Genomic DNA, 22175 nt, shown 5'->3' with positions numbered 1-22175 from the left:
CCCTCACCACCCTCATCATCAAGAATTTCTTCATCATGTCGAATCTAAATCTTCCTCCTTCCCATTTAAAGCCATTCCCCCTTGTCCTGTCACTACATGCGCAAGTCTCTCCCCAGCTTTCTTGTACACCCCTGTCAGGTGTTAGAAGCCTGCTATACGGTCTTCCTGGAGTCTTCTCTTCTCCAGGCTGACCGCGCCCAACTTTCTCACCCTATCTTTGTTTGGAGGTGCTCCAGCCCTCTGATCATCTTTGTAGCCTTCGTCTGGACCCGTTCCAACAGTTCCATAGCTGCCTTATATTGGGGATTCCAGAACTGAAATTTAGATTATTTTCCATGATGTTTTATTTGTACAGCACCCACAGGTTTGTTCAGGCAGAGTTGATTAGGTTCTAAAGAGAAAGGAGTAACAAGGCCAAGTGCAGAGTTTTCCACTTGGGTCACAACAACCCCGTGCAATGCTACAGGCTTGGGGAAGAGTGGCTAGAAAGCTGCCTGGCAGAGAAGGAACTGGGGATGTTTGTCGACAGCTGGATGAATATCACCAAGCAGTGTGCCCAAGTGGCCAAGGCGACCAACAGCATCCTGGCTTGTATCAGAAACAGCGTGGCCACCATGACCAGGGAAGTGATCATGCCCCTGTACTTGGCATTGGTGAGGACACACCTCAAATACTGTGTTATGGTTTGGACCCCTCACTATGAGAAGGACATTGAGGCACCGAAGTGCATCCAGAGAAGGCCAACAAAGCTGGTGAAAGGTCTGGAACACTAGTCTTACAAGGGGTGGCTGAAGGAACTGGGATTGTTTAGTTTAGAGAAGAGGAGGCTGAGGGGGGGACTTTATCACTCTCTAGAACTACCTGAAAAGAGGTTGTAGTGATATGGGTGTTGGTCTCTTCTCCCAAGTAACAAATGATAGGACCTCAAGTTGTGCCAGAGGAAGTTTAGATTGGATATTATGTAAAATCCCTTTACTGAAAGCGTGGTGAAGCATTGTAACAGGATGCCCAGGTAAGTGGTGGAGTCACCATCCCTAGAGGTGTTCAGACAACGTGTAGATGCAGCACTTCAGGACATGGTCTAAAAGGCATGTTGGTATTGTGTTGATGGTTAGACTTATTGATCTTAGAGGTCTTTCCCAACATTATCGATTCTGTGATTCAATGATTCTAATCCCAGAGTGGAATTAAAAAAATGTATTCAGTGAAAATAAAATACCAATGAGAATGAATGTGGTTATATTTTATCAGGAAAATGCACACTATGTCATCAGTGTAATGTCAGAAGTAGGTTTGTATCTCTGTAGCAAAAGCACTGTATTGAAAACAACTGTTTGGAGTTTGCTGACACTTATTCTATCTTCAGTATGAAGAGCCAGATTTCCTACGGCACTGAACATGCATTGGATTTTATTGTCAGGTGATTCAGAATTCTGGGGGGTTGGTTGGTTTGTTTCAGAAATGTGTAACAGATTATAAGTAATTTCCTTTGATATGCGAGAATTAAACGCCTTATGACACTATATATAACAACTAGTTTGCTTTTTCTTGCATCTGTAACTAAACTTGTGCTGTCACATCAGCAGAAGGTGATGAAGGGTGTCCGGGACTGTTCTTTTCTAACAGGATATTGCAGTTCCCACCTAACTGATTTTTCCATTAGGTGGTACAGAGAGAAATAATGTGTCTTACTAAGGACGGTAGCTCTCAGAGACAATGACTGAGGGAAATTGCATCCATTTTGATTTATATTGTAATTTAGATTTTTTAACATTAAATCATAACATTATTTAAAGAATCAAAGTGGCTTTAGCTTTAACCCATTAGCTAAAATTTCATTTTTAGCTTCATTTGTTTTGGAGAGGCTCTTAGGCAGAATGAGTAGTTTTACAGTTCTTTACAGTTACAGTTTTATAGTCTTTATAATTTCTCTACATCCTGCATGGAGCTTCTATATATTTTGCATGTACAAATTAACTGGGTATTTTCAGAGTATATGAAATTGTCCTTAATTTTATGTAAAAACAGGATTTGACCTATATTCTCTCTGAAGTTTGGGCAGATATTCCTCAGAAACGTTCTCATTTGGGATTTCAAATCTTCCAAACTAAAAATACTCCCAAAGAAGTCTTAATTTCCATACGTTGAGCATGTATATGATCAGATACACTATGTCAAGTATAACTGAAATGAAAATGTTTAAATAAAGTAGATCACAGTATCAAGTTCCACATTTTTTAAAAGTATTTTATGATGTACAAGGGAAAGATTTAGCCATTTTTAGCCTAAAGTGTGCTTTGTAATTGTACATCTTAACTGTGTGTGATTGGATTTGACTTTCCCCTCCCTCTGTCCACGACAGAATTTTCCAGGTCAAATATTCTGTGTCCCATCAGTGTGTCTTAGCAGTGCTTAAACTCAGACAACCTGTACAGCTGAATGGTTAGTTTGGCCTTCTGTCTGTTTCACTGAGTTTAATTCATGCTGTTCATTTTAAAGTGAACTGCAAAGACTATTTTCTCACACGTCACAAAGCAGTCATTTGGTGATAATGTTATTTAGTCATTCAACTCATTTGGCTACAACATCCCACAATAATTCTCAGGAATGTTTCATGCATCTGCTGTGAGAAAACTTCTTTTGGACTGTTACTGCAGAATGTTGTTGAACAGATTCAAAACAAGAAATTAAAAAGCTGATCAGCCCCGCTATCCCTCTTCAAATTTGTTTATACAGTGCACTCTAATGGTTCTTTCAGAGCTGATTTCACAAGAATACCAACTAAACATAAAATTTACGGCACAAGACATCTGTTTTCATTGGTCTTTAGATATAAACAAAGTAAAAAGAGGATGGAAAATAAGTCTTTGGGTCAAAGATAGTAAATTTACAGGCTTAAGCCAAGTTATAAGTCCTTATTTAAATATCAAAAAAGTGGCCAAATCAGCAAATATGTTAAATATCAAGTTATTTTAGCAACTTGCTTTACTGTTCTGTGCACTTCAGTGATAAAACTAGTAACTTGGATACATAAAATGTGGTTTTAGACACTTCTGAAAATACCTGACCCTTAAAATACTATTTTAATGAAAAAGTCTTTTCAAACACAAATTAAGGATTTTTTAATCACCCAAGAAGTTCTTAAAACATTTTTAATTCCTTTTCTAAAAATATTACTATTTTTTTCAAAGCTTTTCACAAAAGCTGTTAGAGGTAGTGGTCTAATGAAGAGTGACTGCAAAATAAATTATTTAATTTAGATGATAACATTTTTCATTCATTCAAAGACATTCTTCAGTTATGTGTAGGTTCTACTACTAACAGGTTCTTATGTATTCACTGCAGTAGTCAAATTCTAAAAATGACATGCTTAGTGGCATATTATTTCCTCTAAAATATTCATTACTCATGACCCAAGAACTGGTTGAATGCCTGTCAAAATTATGGTACTTTCTAACAAAGTAACTTTTCCATACAGTCAACAATTCTTGTTCTTTTTAATACTGTTTTATCATGCATCGCTTTTACTTGATTTCAGATAGAAAGAAGAATTAACAGGATTCTGAAGACCATTAATCTGTCAGATTATTACTTCCTTTTTCCCATAGTCTACTAGCATCCCATAAACCTTACTTTTCTCACTTACTTACTTTGTGGGATTTGATAATTTCTGGTTTAAAAACATTTCACACACACTTGGTCTGCACATCCCCTTAACTCACAGATGATGAAGTCTTCTTTTTCAGTGCAGTATAGCATCATCAAATGTATCTTTTATGGCCCTCTCAGCATTTTCCAGATAATTCTGTGAAGGTAACTGGCAAATGTCTATCTTTTCTGTTTTCAAATAACTATGTATTAACAAAGATTTGTGATACATATATTCTCTTTCTAAACAAAGAAGACACTTGGTTTAGTTGAAATTATGTTTAGCCTTAGGTTTCCAAAAGATCTCAAAACACCAGTTTTCTAAAAAGTGCAAGCAGCATATATTCACTGAAAATATTGGCCACTTCTGAGAATAATGATATTTTTAGCATTTGTGTTTTTATTTTTCCCACATGGATTAACTGCTGGTATTGTAGACTGACCTTAAAAAATACTGCAATTTTCACAAGTGATCACTTTACTGATGTTCATACCAAAATCCAAATAAAAAGCTGAAGCGCCAATAAACTGTTTCTTTCATGACAGTTCACTTAGCCAAAGTAGTTTTGTGCAGATTTATTAGTACATGATATCTTCTGCTGTAACATTTGCTTCTTCTGGTTTAGTCTTAATTTCAGGGAAGTTAATCCCACTAATGGCTATTAGCAGCAAATTTACTGCATGTGCTGTGGCGCTTGCCACACAGAGCCAAAAACAGTCTTCAAACTGTTCTTCTAAGATAACAAATTGAAAGCCATTTTCCCGAAAATTGGCAATTCTTTCTGTGAGGTGATGAAGTTTCACAGCAGCCATAAAGCTGGTGACTGCAAGTACTATACATCCACCTGCAACAAAATGAAAGAAGTATTCACTTTTGTCAAAACAAGACAAACATTTTGGTTTTGCTTCAGAAAGGGTTATTGAATACAACAGTGAACGTTACACAGAATAAGGATAGACAAGCGTGGCTTAAACACCTTAAAAATGCTTAGTCTTAATTGTATGATGAAATATCATACCAGCATTTGTAATAAAGTCCTTTTACCAGTGACACGGAGCCTGAAGACTGGCATTCACAGCTCCTGTAAAAAAAGCTGACTAGACACAATAAGCCAAGATGCCAGCTGACAGACCTGTTTTGAAAGATGAGAATTAACTGCTAACTTCATTTTAGTCACTAGTATTTAAGTCGAAGAAATATTTAGTAAGGCAAAAGAAGGAACATTTAACATTTTATATGAACATGACTAATGAAAAATACTCGTAGATTATTTTACCTGCAAGGAAGTTCCAAAGACATACTCCTGCTGGACCTTTAATAGCCCGGTAAGGAACTTTTACTGTGTTAAGAATGCAGAATCCAAAACTAATCAAGGAAAAGAAAATGGCCACACAGAGGAACAGAATAATCATCACGTGCAGGCCTGTATTCAGCTTTTTCACCATGTGTGGGAAAACTGGCAAGAAAAAAAATCATCTATTCAGTGCATGTTTTTTCTTGACAACAGTAAACATCACACTGTACTGCTGCCGCGAACTTAAATTATACTTAAACAAGACTATTTTTTATAGAAGTGTTCAATTCAGGTAGTTACACATATTTTGATTCACGATGCTGTATTAGTCACTACATCAGACAAACCACGAATATTCTACTACAGGAACAACCCCTCACACAGTCTGTGAATAAGCATTCAGGCTTAAGTTGCATTTGATTTATCTAGTTGTGTTAATGTCTTTATCTCTGCACTGCATTGTCTGCTGCATTCTTTTCTGTCTCTTTTTTTCACCTCTGCTCTCCATTCCAAGCTCCTTTTTCTGAGCTTCTCATTCCTGTCCCATACTCTTGAACTCATTCCTTTGAAGTCTGATAGCCCAGTTCCTTGTCCAGCACCTTTCTGTGTTTATTTTTTCATATTAATCTTCTTTCTCTCTCTAACAGTGACTCCAGTGAGACCCACTCCGATTCCATACTTTAGATTTCCACTTTGCAATTCCCTTCTTGGTTTCTTGTCTAGTATTTGTGCCCCCTTTATGTTCTACTGGGTGCCTGACAGCATCCCAGTTGTATCTATAGAAAGCTTGTAAAGTATTGCAGTTGGGTGGGCTTTAAGTGAAGTGCTCACATGTTTTGCTACAGGCATGAGTTCTTACTCAGCAGCCTGTCCCTCACCTATCTCTAAAGAATGCTAACTTTCTTGGGTTTGTCTTCACAGCCAGAGTGACTCCATTGGAGAGCCAAATTGGTCACCAATAAGGATGCACGAGGCACCTAACTATTCAGGTTATCCTGCAGCCCCTTCCTTAACAGAATTGGAAGAAATGTGAGCAGGGAATTGTAGGTGATGTGTTGACAGGCGAGAAAGAGAGAAGCTGATAGAGAAGAATCCTAAAACACAAACTGGTAGAGCCCTTCAGATAGCGTAGCTCTGCATGCTCATACGTGTTTTGAAGAGCTAACTGCCTAATTACTGAAAAGTTTCTAAAAAGAAGGTATATTATATTATAAACAAATAAATAGCTTGCTTTCTATGCTCCATAACTGGAAAAAAAATCCAAATAATTCACATAAAGTGTATGCAGCAATAATTGGTAGATGTAACAGTGAATAACAAGTGTACAATTTGGTCATCGTGACATGACCAGAGGAAGGCAACAAAGCTGGTGAAAGGACTGGAAGGAATGTCCTGTGAGGAAGAGCTAAGCACTCTGGGTTTGTCCAGTTTGGAGAAAAAGAGGCTGAGGGGCACCCTCATTGATCTCTACAGCTTCCTGAAGAGGAGGAATTGAGGGAGAGCTGCTGTTCTCTTTTCCCTGGTGTCCAGTGACAGGACACCTGGGAATGGTTCAAAGCTGCACCAGGGAGGATCAGGGTGGCCTTCAGGAAACATTTTTTTATCCAGGGGCTACTCCAACTCTGGAATAGGCTTCCTAGAGAGGTGCCCCAAGCCTATCAGTGTTTAAGAGGCATTTTGGGCAATGCCCCTAATAACATGTTTTAACTTTTGCTCAACCCTGCAGTGGTCAGGCAGTTGGACTAAATGATCATTGTATGTCCCTTCCCTATAGTCTATTCTACTCTAAAATAACTATCTGTGTAACACCAAGGCACATGGAATTCAGCTTTCTCACAAACCAGCAGAGTTTTTAGAGTGGTTGTAATGATTCTCTTGTTTCTTTTCTGAGGCACTCAGCCAAATCACAAATACATGACTGGTGGGCTTCTCTTAGTATGCAGAAATAAGAATCCTCAGCAACAATATTGCCATGGAGGCTCCTGACACATTCCAGCTGTGTTTGGTATGCACTGATAAAATGGCCTGGCTTCCCCAGCTTAATCTCAGAGTTTGATTCAGTTGTCAAAACATAAACATTGTATGTCAATTTAGATGCCTTAAGACTATGACAACCACATGTTTCTAACATACATACTACACTATGTATAGGACACCTCCAGAAGCAGCAGCTGGAGGCCAGGTGATACTCCTTGAAGAATCTAAAATGGCACTGGACACTCGTTATGGTAATTGAATCATGCCGTCACTGTCCCAGTTAAAAGAGAGTGTGCCAGCTGCAAGCATCATCTAAGGAATGTTAGCAAAGTGAAAGCAATGTACTAATAATCGTGCATTGTAGCAATTTGCAATTCCAGACTGCAGTGTATGAGGTGCTAGCTTTCTGTCTTGCTCTGTGCTGCCTGTGCAGTCCATTTATGCTAACATTCCCCAAGCCACGTCTCCCATGTCTTGCTCCCCAGTAAGTTCAGAATGCTTAGAGATTCAGGGGGATGTTCAAAGCAAAAAAAAAAAAAAAATCAAGTCAGACCCAAAACCTCCAGAAGTCCTGCTGACCACTGCGCAAGTATTTAACAGCTTTGTATACTATCATAATGCCATTTTGAAACCATTATCAAGTATCAAACTGGACAGAACTATCAAAATATTTAAAAGGGAAAATCTCTGAGACACTTGTTTCCTTAAATGTACAGTCGTGCCCACTGCACGTAATGATCCAATTTTACAGTTCTTAGAGGGAGAATTCTTACTAGCTTCAGTGAGAGCTTTGTCTAAAGAGTATAAGATCATGTCCTCCAAATATGTATGATGCAGTCCAGAGTGATGGTGGAACCTTATACCTTCATCTCAGGTTACACAGTAATTAATCAGTCAATTTATCAAGAGTCTAGAAAGTTGTACAGAGATTTAAAGAAGATTGGCTACCTTTTTCCTCATTCTCTCTGACAGGGTGAAAGAACTGGAACTGTATTTCTGAATGCCCTAAAGACAAGCAGGGCAGAGCTGGAAGTGCCTTGACATGATTGCCTATCTGTCAGGCATTCAAACTCACTAGACAAAGCCTTCAAGCACGACTGCTATGTCCCTATCATGGTGATCCAGTGGGTCCTTTCCAACCTAGTGATTCTGTGATTCTATGATTCTATGAAGTTGCAGCTGCAGTCAGAGCTTGAGCAAGACTTGGTTATTGTAAAAGCGACTACTCCAAATTCACCACAGTTTAACAAATGGCCATGCTGATCTAAGTTGTGGTTGCTCTGATTCTCTTCTCCATTCCCTCTGAAGTCGCACAGTCCTGCCTTCCTTCAACTTTTTATAGCCGTGCTTGTGCAGTTGTGTGGTCAGCCATGATCCTGCGGTTAATTTTTTGGCCAGCTTAACTTCCTGAACTACTTCAGTACAACAACTAGTAGAGCCATTGCAAAGGATGGGGGCAGGAGAGCATTGCTGTGGGCCAGGGAGAGGCTGAGACTGTGGTAGCTTCAGCTCATACTGATTTAAGTTGCCGTGCATCTGCAAACTGAACTAACAATCTTCAATGCAAAGTATCATTTTCAATACAGCACAGAATGTGTGAAGACAGGAAATCGCTCAAAGTACTGACCAACATCTGAGTGCTTTTGAGACTTCAAGAAAATCTTTTAAGGTATAAGAAATATATTTATACGAGTTTCTACATCTTCTAAGAGTTCAGCAATTTTTCTCACCAAAGCTACTAGAAAAGAAGGTAAAAATTTCTTCAACATGTCAGTAACTTTAGGAGCATCTGCTATGGCAGACATCTGCATTAGGAGGGCTAGAGGAATACAGAAATGCAGCCTTATAAATAAACCTCTACTTCTTAAATAGAAAGGGAGAAGTTTAACAGGGAACGCAAGGAAAGAGGCACAGAGAGATTGCAGAGAAACGCTTGGCATAAGAAAGAGTCAGCAAAGGGGAAAGCGTGATTTACTGGGTCATGTCCTAATGACTTTCACCCCCTGTACAAGACTAAAAGGAAATCCTCATTCTAGCCCTATGGATTTTTTTCCTTCTTGATTCTAGGATTACAGAACCTAACTGGAAGAAAAAAGCTACCCTAAATATCCACACTCAGATCCCAAGCCATAAAGAACACAAGCCAGCCACAAATATAAATTTATTAATAATTATTTGCTTGTAAGATTGAACTAGACATTAGAGTAAAGATTCAACTAAAATAGTACTTACTTGTGAACTTGGAACGCCGCCCGCCCAACCCACACTGGCGAATTTTGCTGCCTCGAAACAGCCCATAGGAAATTTCTCCAATGAACTTGACCAGCTCCGGATCTGTTGCATTGACCAATTCAGCTCCAGTTTTGCAAAGGATCTTTCCAGTTATCCACTTTGGGGTCCCCATTGCAACGACAATCAAGATAAAAGATGCAAAACTTACTATAGAGGCCAAGGCAAATAAAGTCTTTTTAAAACAGCCAGGCATCCTTGTGGCTTCAAGGAATCATCTCCAAGGTCTCTGCAGAACTCAGGCACGTTGCTCACTTTTCTTTTTATGCTCTGAGATCCACGAACAAGTAGCAGGCATTTCAAAATACATCTTATCGTCTTTTGAAGCTCCAGAAATTAATCTGTACGGTTAAGAATCAAGTAAAAAAATATATTTTGCTGTGGCAACATCCTGAAATGGTCGCAAGCAACAGCTTCATTACTCCGTTGTGCGGCGATTCTTTTTGCTGCAGAAAGTAATCCTATCTCTATTGCCTGGCTAAGGTTTCCTCAGAGGTTTAATTGCCCTGCTCAAATGACATCAAGTTCTTTCCTGTAACCTCATGGGAAGAGAATTAGGAGCGGAATCCGTTTTCTTTTTTTTTTTTTTTTTTTTTTTTTAAATTATTGAAAACGCGGGTGCATAGCCGTACACAAGAGACAAAGACTTAAAACCAGGGGACCTGGCCCCGGGATGCCGATGGCACTGGGATGCTGCTGGCCTCGGGATGCCGATGGCACTGGGATGCTGCCGGCCCCAGGATGCTGATGGCACTGGGATGCTGCCGGCCTCGGGATGCTGATGGCACTGGGATGCTGCCGCCTTCCCGGCTCCCAGCGCCGCCGTGCGCTGCCCCTTCCCGGCCGGCGAGCCCGAGGCCGTGGTTCACAGCGTCCCGGTTCCCCGGGGGAAACCGACCGCAATTGCCTGCGCGAGAGCCGCGGGGCCCTTATCAGCGCTAATTAATTAGCCCTAGCGGCGTCCCCGGGGCCGGTACCGCATCGGCGGCGAAGTGCATCCCAGGGCTCCTGTTTTGCAAAGAATGTTTCTACTCGTCCTCTTCGCGTTCCCCATTGTGACAACAGCCGCCCGACAGGTGGGTCCCTCATTGCAAGAAGGACATTGAGGTGCTGGAGCGTGTCCAGCCACAAAGCTGGTGCAGGGGATGGAGAACAAGTATTAGGAGAAGCGGCTGAGGGAATCGGGATTGTTGTTTCCAGCCACTCTTCCGCTATTCTGTAGCACCGCATGGGGTGGTTGTGCCCCAGCCTCGCTAAAGCTCATGCCGTTGGTCTCAGCCCAGGGTGCAGCCTGCTCAGATCCCTTTGCAGGCTCCCTGCCCGCCAGCAGATCGACACCTCCTTCCAGCTTAGTGTCGTCTGCAAATGCACAGATGTATTTAAAATCTTCCAGCAGACAAGTAGCCAAAGCAGGAGCAGAAGCCAGAGCCTCCAATCTTAAGGTTTTTCCATGCTTTTCATTCATAAGAATGCCCTAATACATGCTTAGTAACAGTATTTAGACAGAAGTTCATACAAGGAAAATACTGTGATTCGTGGTGTAGTTTCTATCTACAGGAGGCGCTGGATAATGAATATTAAACTACAGAAAGGACAGTCCTCTGCGAACTTGCTAAGGGTGCACTCAGTGCCTTCATCCAGATCAGTGATAAAGACATTGGGCAGGACTGGACCCAGCGCTGAGCCCTGGGGGACACCACTCGTGACATGAGTTAGGAGTGCACAGGGATGGTGGGAATGGATGATCTCAAAGGTCTTTTCCAAGCAAACTATCCCTGACGGAGAGTCCCCAACGGAATAGCCTGGGCTTGCGGGCTGGGACTCTGACCCTCCCACCCCTCCCGCCGGCGGCAGCCTCAGCCGCAACCCCGCCCCGCGCAGCCGGGGTCTGTGGCGCATGCGCGGTGGGGCGGCGGCGCGGCGGCGCGGGGGCAGCGCGGGTGATGGCGGCGGGCAGGGTGCTGGTGTACGGCGGTAGAGGCGCTCTGGGGGCGCAGTGTGTGCGGTACTTTAAGTCCAGGAGCTGGGTAAGCGCTGCGCCGGGGGCCGGGGCGAGGCAGGGAGCGCCTGCGCCGGGAGGGAGACCGAAAATGCCGGGAAACCGTCTCGATAGGACTCGTTGTGGAGGGTTAGGAAGCGAGCATCCTTTATCAGGCTTGGGCAGCGGGAGGGAGCGAGCTGCGTCGGGCCAGTGCAGCCAAACCAGCTGCTCACAGAGTATATTTCCCATTTACAGGCGTATGCGTGAGTTTTCCCAGAAATCTTACGCGTATTGTGTTAATTTCCAAGGCCTAACTTTAATGTTATTATGAACTTCACAACAGTCAAAACTCTTGCTAATTTGGAGCTGTCTCCAGCTCTGCCTGACCCTGCATTCGAGATTGGGAAAGACTCCAAACAGGTGATTACAGAAGAAGAGACGTCTGTTCAGCACGGATCACGCAAGACTTCATTGTGTCCAAAGAATGAACGATGTCTGGAAAAACACTGAAAACATGCTATCAGAAGGACATTCTGTCCAACTTTAAAAAATTCAATTACTTAGATGAAACTTAACGCTGCTTTAGCTTAAATAAAACATATTCCAATTTTTGTAATAGTGACTACTTATATCAGTAACGTCTGTTCCTTCTGCCGTGGCAGTGGGTGGCCAGCATCGACCTGACGGAGAGCGAGGATGCCAGTGCCAGTGTGGTGGTGGCAATGACAGACTCCTTCCCTGAGCAGGCTGAGCAGGTGGGTCAACGCCAGAACGGGCTGTGGAAACGATGACTTCCCCTCCTTGCTTTCCTCCCTCTGCACCTTGCCTGCCCCTGTGGCAGCAGCAGCTGTGGGATGGGTCCGGTTTCCTTCTACTCATCACTGCCTCTCATTTGTTTGTGACTTCCTTTCAACTGCATGCGTGGATGTGCAGAAGGAGCTTGTTCTCAGGGTCTGGAGGTTCTGTACACAAGGCAGTGCTGCATTATTTTTCTCTCTGTGAATTGACAAGTTGTGGAATGTATTAGATTAGTATATTAGATTAGAGGATTAGGACGTTAAGTGCAACACTTCTTTCTTATTCTGGCATAACTCTTGCATGTGTTGTGTGTGGGTAGACAGTGTACTCAGAGCATGCAAACCCTAATCCTTGGTGGGATTCCTAGAGAATGCACTGGTTTCCACAAAGGCAAGTATGGGAGAATCCAAACTGACCTAAAAAGTGTTTTGCTTTATTCTCGAGGGATAGGATTTATTTTTTAAGCTAAACTTTTGAATCAGTTTCTCGTATTGATAAGCAGAATCACTAGCCAATAAGCATTCTTTATATCTGCACAGCTCTTAAAGCTTTTAAAGAGTTATATATAATGTTTGCAAGGTATTTTTCAACATTGAGGCTTTGTGAAAAACAGTGTCTTTTTCACTTTTGTCGAGAGATTGTTTGCTTTTCACTTTGTCAGAGGAAATTCCTAGCCAACAAATTCATTACCGATGGTGAAGTCTTATATTTTAAAGAGAAAAAGTTACTGGGTATCTAAAGGTATACAAACTCAAATTTAGAGGCCAGATGCCAACTGATGATTGTCGTCTAGATAGCAGCAGTAAGAAGGCTAACCTTTAGTTGCTCATTTATTACACTGTCATCCAAAGTAACACCAGTAGACCTGGTGCTTCATTTCTGATATTAAACAGCAGCATTACCAGAGAAGAACCTGTCAAAAAGCAAGTCATAAATAAAGCATTGGTAGGGGTCCAGCCTTTCAGTCTTGCTCATATCAGTTGTTTCCAGTGACATCACATTCCACTCAGTCTGACTCTTACTTGCCTTTCATCTAGAGTTATCTTTCAACACAATTATTTTGTTTTGAGTTCATAGATAAGTGTTGTTTTTTCTGCAGCTGTTTAAATTGCCTTGTGTTGCTCAACCACATAACTAGAAAAAAAGGCAACTTTAAGGGAGTCTTGGTATTCCCTCCTTTACCTTATCAATCCAGTGTTCTCAATATATTTTTTTGTTCTGTGTATTGAAGGTGACAGCAGAGGTTGAAAAACTTCTTGGTGAAGAAAAGGTGGATGCAATCTTGTGCGTAGCAGGAGGATGGGCTGGAGGCAGCGCCAAAGCTAAATGTAAGCTTTTGGAACATGCATACTAGTGAATTTGTGAATTAAATCTGAGATGAATCCTTAGAAATCACGGTGATAAAAATATTTGAGATCATCTTTCTTCCTGAGTCCAGAAGAAGACATAAGTGTAAAAGAGGCAGTTCAGTCACGATGCTTGTTAGTGATTCTCTGAATTTTTGCTCTCTGTTAAATTTGTGGAGCACTTGGTATTCTCAGAAATACTTTTTGATGCTCCAGTTTTCATCAGAAAAATCTTCATGCACTTTATGAAGTTCAGCATTATTATCTATGAACTAACTTTTGTCAAGGTTACCTGTGTCAGGCAAGTCACATGAGTCAGTGCCTGGATAGAAGCGTCAACGTCATTTCCTAATTCATTGCTTCACACATAAAACCTCAGTTGACTCCTGCAGTTCTCTGAGCTGTTACTGTGCAAGTTAGTAGTGGAAAGAGCTGTCTGATAAACTGAGCTTATGGTACAGAAAAAAGCCTTCAGCTTTAAAAAAGCTTTTAAACATGTGATATTCTGAATGAAATGTTATACTTTACCGACTAGTGTAGAAATACAAGAAAAAACAATAGCCTTGTTTTCTGTGTGGAGTAAATCAGGTAAAATGTGTCCTTTTATTCTCCCCTATCCAGTTCAGTCATTACAGGCAAAGATTTCTTTTTAAGGAAAGGCATACACATTTACACCGCAGTTGCATTATATTACATTGTTATTAGCGTGCGTCATATTTTAAGTAAGGTAATTTATCTTAACCATGATTTGTAGTGATGTTATTGATAAGGGAGCGGGATGTCTTGGGATGAGTGGTCAGTTTATGTGACAGTTATTCATGCTTACTCCTTGTATTATGGAAATGTTTCATTCTGAATACTAGAATATTTGGCATGGCTAGTTATTGGTTTTCTTCTTTTCCTGTGCTGATATTGATAATAAAAAGCAATGATGAGTGTTCAAATTTTGCTTTAATTTGAAGTTATTGGTACATCTCCCCTCGTAAGCTGCTTTCCTAGAGGTTGCACTCCAGTATAGGGGCATTGAAATGCATGATTGGCCTGCTAGGAATATTTTTGATATTCCGTACCAGCATTCTACTGTCAGACAGACAGATTGTTTCTTGATTTATGAAGTAATCTGGTGATAAGAAATATTTGTTTTACAACACCTTTATGTCTTGGAGTCTTCTATCTGCATACTAATGGAGCGTAGCTCTTTTGCAGCCAGTGAGGAAGTTAGGGAGAAGGACAGATCATGCTGCTGCAAGGTAAGATGAGGCTAATGTGAGAGTTGAGATTCTTGATGTAGATTGAAGCAACCCCTGCAGGAGTTTCAAGAACTTGGGAAATCTTTGAACTATTAATGGAGAGCAAATGGAACTATCTTGTGTTTGTTTGTTTATTTTTTATTTTTGGTAGTAAGAAAGCAGATTTGCCTAGAATGTATGCTGTTAAGCTGGGACTCAGAGCTCAAAGGGAGGTGAGGTACAAAAGACATCAACTGGTATTTTGCCCAATGTGGAAGTAGAAAACAGTAGGAAGCATGTTTTCATGGTCCTGTTGCATAGTGCTGTTGCACTTTGTGTGACAATAAGGAAATTAGAGTTAGAAGTTTTCTGTCTTTTAGTTAATTTCTCTAATTCTCTTCCCAATCAGCTCTATACAAAAACTGTGATCTAATGTGGAAGCAAAGTGTTTGGACATCAACTATTTGCAGCCACCTAGCCACGAAACATCTGAAAGAAGGTGGCCTCTTGACTTTGACGGGAGCTCAAGCTGCTTTATCTGGAACCCCAGGTAAAATGCAATGCATGATAACTGCTGGGACATCAGCAGCTAGAGCTGCGTGTTGGCGTTCTTGGTGAAGCAGAAGTGCCAGTCCCCAGTTTCTTGACATCTAATACAAATGGAAAATTGTTGCTGAAATGCTTAAAGGAAGTGTGATTTTGCAGGTAGCAATACTGAATCTGTTGAAGCTGGAGTGCAAACAGATAGAATCAGCAGTGAAATATCTTCCATACGTTAGTGAAATGTATTTGGCTAATATATGATAAGGTAAAAAAATGTTTAGAAAATAATGATGAATAGAAGCACACAGCAAGTTTATGAGTACAGGGCTTAAATAAAGTTCAATCTGTTTGTGTTCTGAAAGGCAGTCCTTAATTGCTACGTTTTTGCATTGGTGATGACTCAGCTGATTCTGTTTACTATGCTTGTCCTTATGTTCTGATTCTGGTCTACCTTTGCTTCATACATAGATAAGCTTGTTGACCTTCCACTTTGCCTTCCACTAGCTATTTAATTAGAACTTTATTGAGTCTTTTTCATCTCGCTGCTTGCCATATTAGTCTGCATGGAGGGAGGAATCTGGGAGTAATTTAAAAAAAAAAAAAAAAAAAGGCAATGACACAAACCCACAGGCAGAGAGAGGGAAACTTTTGAGGCAAATACTCCTATTTCCCAATCTTTTATTAGTGTGACCTCAACAACATTTTGATGAGGCATAAATACTAAAATTTTAAAATATAGGATTTATGAATATTCCCTAAAGTTTTGTCTAAAACTGTTCAGGAAAAATATGCTGTATTTTCTAGTTAATGGTTTGTCTTCTCTGTTTGCATCTGGCATAGTCTGAAGATAAAAGGCATATTTTATGAGAATAAGCAAAGGAATAACTTACTGTGTACTACTGGTTGACCATATGTGAATGAAAAAATGTGAACTGGCATTCATGGTTTTTTTAGTGTCGTTTTGGGAGGTAGGGACTGCAAAACAGGGATCAAAGTGATTTGCTTTAATATTTTGAACTAGCTGGTTTCAACAAGTCTGGATTTTTCTAAAAAAATGAGCAGTGCTTTGGGCAAACACATGCAACTTATTAACATCAGGAAGAATTGGGTAAGAGTTGTTACTCAACTTTTGCAAATATGGCTTGTTAGCCTTGTTACTACCAGCCGTTATGAAAGGAATAATCTTTGTTGTTTACTCTTAATGTGTTTTTTCTTTTCTTATGTGAAAATTCTGACTTGCGTAATGCAAACTGAAGAATATTGAAAATTCAATAAACAGTTAGAAAAGCAGTCTGACAGTGATGGCCCAGAAATATGGAGGCGTGAAAGAGTTTAAAAACATTTGGAATGTTTGTTTTTGACAAGAGAGGAGTAGGATAGTTGCAAGTATTTTCTTTGTAACAAGTAAGTTAGCTACTGCTGCCCATCATTCCTTTTAATAAATATGGATGTTAAACAATAGGTCTATTTGAATATAATGGAAATGCTTCTACAATGCAAAATTATTTTTATGACTGATACAAAATACTTCCTCGGGAACATTGGAGACAGGTTGTGTAGTTTTATAGATGAGTAGAAAGGCATCCAGTTGGAGTAGACAAAACACATATTTTCTTATGTGCTTAGTCCGTGTCTGAACTGCACATACAATGAGAGATCTCAAACCTGTAGCACCATGATCGTCTTGTACCTGGCCCGTGTGCCTTATGTTCATTCCTGTTGCTCTTACATCACTAAATACAGTCTGCCTAGAAAGCAAGAATGTCCTACTTGCAGATTATCTCATTATTTTCTACCATGAGAGGGTTTTTTCTGTAGCCTTCTTGAAAGGACTTGTCAGACTTAGGATGCTGATCAAATGAATTACAGTTCTGGGGAGAAGTGAGCTCTGTTTGGGTCCAAACCTGCTAATACCTTAGTCATATGATTAATGGATTATTGCCTTATTAATGTCTATGAGCATCTTCACACTTACTCTGCTAGATTTGTAAGGTAAGCCCTGTAGGCCCTATCCTTCAGGGTACGTTTGGTGCATTAACTAAACATGCTTAACTTGGTAAGCTGCTTATTTCTGTTGTGCTGAATAAACTGCATTCTGCAATAGTTTCTGTGTGTCTGCTAGGAGCTCTCTGTTCTTCTCTTTTTTCGTTTTTTTCTTTTAAGGTGTGTGTTTTGATACATTTTAAAAGTCTGATTCTGTTCTGGTTGTAGTAAGTGGTCCTAAAGTTAGTATTTGTCAAATAATCTGAGTTTCTGTCGTACTGATGAAAATACTGAGAGCTGTTTTGATTGTGCTCTGACTTGTCTTTTTCTAATTGTTAGGGATGATTGGCTATGGCATGGCGAAAGGAGCAGTGCATCAGCTTTGTCAGAGTTTATCTGGTGCTGGTAGTGGCTTGCCATCTGGTTCTGCTGCTGTTGCCATTTTACCGTAAGTGGTTGCGTAGTTGCCTCTGCCTGTGTTTTATTTAATTACTACAGTAACCTGGAGTCACACAGATATATTTCTGATGTCCTGTTCGTGTTACACAAACAGGTCCTCAGACCTACTTAGAGTTTCACGGAGAAAGGAGGCGTCTTGAATCTATCAACAAAATGATAGGCAAGGCACCCTAAAAAAGGTTAAGTTCTTTTCTTTTTCTTCCCTTTGCAAAATGGTAGTGGATGTTAGGAATACAATTTGATTCCCTTTTAACCAGTTGAACCCTAATATGTGATTTTTTTTTTTTTTTAAAAAAAAATTTTTTCCATATACGCAGAACTCCAAAAATGAGATGAGCTATTCAGCAGAGTTTTAGACTTAGCTGTGTGATAATAGTAAAACAAAGGATTACTTGGCAAGTTTTCACTTGGTTAAAGATGCTCCTTCGTAAGGTGCTGTATATCTATGCACCTATGTAAAATTAGATCAGTTTGAGGATCTGTAAGAGGAAAAAGTGTAGCTTATGTTTGCCTGTTCCAGCTTTCTCTTTGATGAGGAAAGTGGATGGCCTGGTAAGTCTTCATTATGTCTAAATTTATCAATTCTGCTGCAAAAATTGGAAGTATTTTTCTTTCTGCATCTTTATCTATTTAATAAGGCAAAACTTAAGACTAAAGAGTTCTGTATAGGGATTTGGAACGTCACCTGAATTCTCTGTGCCTTGTTTTCCTCATATACACACTTCTGTGCACTTTCTCACGTCAGAAAGCAGCGATGTTAAAAGTGTTTCGATAGTTGATACCACGACTACAGTCAGTAAAGCTTCTACAGAGCTTTACTGACAGGCAGACACCAAGATCACTGGACTTCTGAGCGTTCTGCTCTTTTATAGTGGTCATGCAAAACTCTGTTCTTGAATTGTTGAGAGTGATTATACCTTGGCTTGTCAACAGCATCTCGGTGAGAGAGCTGTGAAAAATTCGCCCCTTAATACCATTCTATGCAGTGTAAATGTCTGTCATCAAAATCTGAACTACCTATGCTTGTGCACTTAATCTTTACATTTGCAGCTGTTTGAAAGCATGTCTGTAGTGCATATGCACTGGGCAGTACATGGAAACAAGCATATGACTGCCATTGCCTGACTACGTTAGGGAGACTGTAGGGGAGCTGACGGCTTACTGATTGCTCTAATGGCCTGAATGTCATCAGCAAGCAAGGAAGGTGAGGGGTTATAGATTGGAGCCTTCAGTGTACACTGAAACTGATGGCTATATGCTGTTAACACATGTAGAGGATGCAAGGGAAATCCACACCACGTGGTGGAAAAGTCAAGCGTATGTTACAGTGATTAATAGAAGCAGGTGGTGCTTATCAGAAACATGATAAATAAATAAAAGGCTTATCTTTTTAATCACAGGGTTACCTTAGATACACCAGCAAACAGGAAATCAATGCCTGATGCAGATTTCAGCTCTTGGACACCCTTAGAATTCATTGCTGAGTGAGTATCTATGTGATAACTAAGCAATTCCTTGCTGTCCCTCTTGCTGCTGCATCTTATTGCATATTCTTTCTTAACAGCTGTCTTGGATTTGAAAAAGGGTTTTTTCCCTTTGTCACCCCTCCATTGTCTATGTTTCTAAATCATCTTTGGTTTATAGCTCAGGCTTTCATGACTGGAGAAAATTAGGTAAACTCCATCAGCTTCAGCATCTCTACACCAGTTATTCCAACAAGGGAGATAGCCTTAAGCAATTGGAAGGCAGAGAGTCTCATAAAGCCTGTAGACAAATTAAATTGCAGACAGCAGATGCAGCAGATAGTAGTCTGGGTTCAAGGTAAACTGCAAACAGGCATGTAAATTTTGGTGGGATGTTTTTTTTTTTCTCTTAAACACTCTTTACTACCCAGTCTATGGTTTGCTATCTCACTTCTCTCTGCTGGCAAAGTTCCTGCTCTTGTGTAGAAAAATTTAGTCAACATTTCTTTTTGCTGTCATCCTGAAAAGCTTGTCCTGAATAATGCTGCAAAATACTGAAATTTCAGCTGGAGCTTATTTAATAGCAGGCTGAGATTCTAAGTCTTGCTGTTACTCATTCCTCTCAGAGAAGGTGCAGCCCAAGTGTGGCTTTCTGCGATGTGATGGGGAGTAGTAAAGTAGCAAAGATTCTGATCTGGGTGGGCTGTCAAAAAGAAGAAAATTTAAAACAGCTTCTTTTGCCTTTGAGGAAAAACAGAGATGGATCTGCGTTCATACATTGTAAAGGGCTTTACTCTTAGAATCTTTTAGAACTCACACTGAAATTGCATTTACCTATTGGTGATTGTTCAGAGAATGATGTAGTTCTGACATCGGATTTCCTTTTTGTGTGATTATTTTTTTTAAATTGGATATCAGAGTGGGGAATGCGTTTTGTTATGAGAAGTCTCTGCAGCCGTTTGATGTGGCTCTTTAAAAGGGCCCCATCAATTGAATTTAGTTTGCCTAAAAACGTTTGAAAAAAGATCTTTAATTTATTGTGCTCCGGAACTTGCCTAGCCAGATGTTGTGGTTTTACAAATTCATTTTTTATTTTTAAGTATTTTTCCCTTATGAGAGAATTAGGTTGATTGTTTTGTTTTGTTTCTTGGGTTCCAGTTCCCTACATTTTAAATCCAGCTTTGAAAACTGAAAATCTCACTGGCTGTGGAACTAAAACATCCAGAGTTGTTAAGTGTTGGTTATATCTGCATCTTGGGAAGGTTGTAGGAAATCTTTTCTCATATTACACTTGAATTTTGTGCCCTGAAAGCTGTTGTGTCAGATAGCATAACTTTCCAACATGGCAGTTTCTATGTTTGCTGTACTGGAAGGGTTGATGAATCTGAAAAGTATATTGTACTTTCTGTATTTGATTTTGAGTAAAGAGCTTGTATTACATCTTGATAAAGAGTGTTCTGGTCTGCTACCTAGAATGAGTCCATCTTGCTCAGCATTATTTTGAATGTCTTAAGGCTTTCTGTGCTTCTGCTGAGACGGCTTCCACAGCTGAATATTCAAGTGTTATAATGGTGGGTTGGCAGAGTCATGGGCTTAACTACTATATTTTAGCCATAAATCCCTTTTTCTGATATGTACTAGAAAGGCAATTTGAGTAGTCTCTCCTTCCCCTTTTCAGGTTTGTTTTTTTTTAACTTGGAAGAAAATTGGAAATTGAGCTTGCTACCTTGACATTTTATTTTCCCGGCCTTTTCCTTTGAGATGCTCTGAAAATTCTGTGTGCGCACTGTGAAGCTTTTTGGATTTCTCTGGGCCTCTGTCTGGCTCTGAGAGTGAATGCACTCTCATTCACTCAGAAATCACTCAGAATGCAGTGATTGTGTTGCTAGTTTACAACCTACATAGAAATTACTGGAGAGGGCAATAGGAAGAGAAGAAGTAGTGGGCTTTTATTTTATGCTTCTTGTCAATATACCTTGTCATTTATTTTTTTACTTCTCACCCTGTTTTATCAATTTATTTTAAAACAGAACCTTCTATGACTGGGTAACAGGAAAGAATAGACCAAACTCAGGGAGTCTAATCCAGGTTGTAACTACAGGAGGGAAGACTGAACTAATTGCAGCACATCTTTGATGTCAGTCACTTAAGACGGTGGAAATCAGCAAAGGAGAAGATATGGAAAATCTGTCTACCAATATAATTTGGATGGTCTTCTGTATCCAGTGATTGTGGTTATGTCATTAATGGAACCAGATTTCAAGTAATATTTCTGTACTGTCAGTTGTGAGCTGTCGGCATTTGTTTACCAACAAGTATTAAGTATTTGTCTCTGAATGAAAGTTGCAGGCCTTAATGTCCGTAAATATCCTAATTCTGAGCATTATATATGTTGACTTACCTGTTTTCTCTGAAGTGGCAATTGTGCTCAATTATGTCACGTAATCACATCTATAATGGTTGGATTTTTTTCCTCAGTGAGTGTTTCTGGAAGCTTATTGTGAATCTGTCAGTAGGCTGTCTGTCCTTATCTTTCTGAGAATGTAACCCCACCATGCATATTATGTTGGCTGTAATTAGAGGAAACATTAGGGTCATATGCGATGTTCTAGTCTTGTAACATTTTTCATGTGAAAGTTCCACTTCACTTAATGGAACTGTATAGAGATTACTCATTTGAGAAGGAGTAGCTAATTTGCCTTACAGTTTATAAGCTGCTATCAGGCCTACAGCCTTAGGATAGAACAGTTGTACTGCCAAATGATTAGTATGTTTTTGTGTTAGTCATGATGATTCTTCACTTTCTGAAAAAGCAAAGTGCTGTAAAGAAGTACTAGAAAAAGCATACATACACTTCTATTTGAATATGGAACATTTTGTGCTAAATAAATGTATATTATTTTATGTACTGGGCTGTCTTCATCACTGTAATCCAAATGTTTGGATAACATTTTAATCAATTTAACTGAACCTGAGGTTCGGTTGTGGCCAAGGGCTTTATTTTTTACTGATTTCCTCCCGATCATGCTGTGTAAAATACATTTCTGTGTTAGAGGTGCTGAAGAGACACTAGCCTTGCCTAGAGGCAGACCTTCAGATAGAGCAAGTGTTTTGTGGACAAACAGTTTGATTGCGGAGTTGAGAATATTGCCTTTTCTGAGCAT

At 40.0% G+C, this 22175-nt stretch overlaps 2 protein-coding genes across 2 annotated transcripts; one reads left to right on the top strand and one right to left on the bottom strand.

Annotated features, from left to right (window-relative positions):
* Positions 1-4227: 4227 nt before the first annotated feature.
* CLRN2 (clarin 2) lies at positions 4228-9668 on the bottom strand. The gene is made up of 3 exons (XM_009570198.2): positions 9153-9668; positions 4926-5105; positions 4228-4493 (listed from the first exon to the last, which is right to left on the bottom strand). Exons 1-3 carry the CDS (start codon positions 9403-9405, stop codon positions 4228-4230), a joined length of 699 nt encoding a protein of 232 aa, XP_009568493.1. The 5' UTR covers positions 9406-9668.
* A 1432-nt stretch (positions 9669-11100) lies between these two features.
* On the top strand, positions 11101-21919 carry QDPR (quinoid dihydropteridine reductase). Its single transcript, XM_054066164.1, has 7 exons — positions 11101-11236; positions 11853-11945; positions 13220-13316; positions 14973-15113; positions 17429-17537; positions 18949-19032; positions 21042-21919. Exons 1-7 carry the CDS (start codon positions 11153-11155, stop codon positions 21145-21147), a joined length of 714 nt encoding a protein of 237 aa, XP_053922139.1. The 5' UTR covers positions 11101-11152; the 3' UTR covers positions 21148-21919.
* Positions 21920-22175: the final 256 nt, after the last annotated feature.

This window comes from Cuculus canorus, chromosome 4 (genome assembly GCF_017976375.1).
Source record: "Cuculus canorus isolate bCucCan1 chromosome 4, bCucCan1.pri, whole genome shotgun sequence".
Classification (NCBI taxonomy): domain Eukaryota; kingdom Metazoa; phylum Chordata; class Aves; order Cuculiformes; family Cuculidae; genus Cuculus; species Cuculus canorus.
This window is presented reverse-complemented; position numbering and strand designations above follow the sequence as displayed.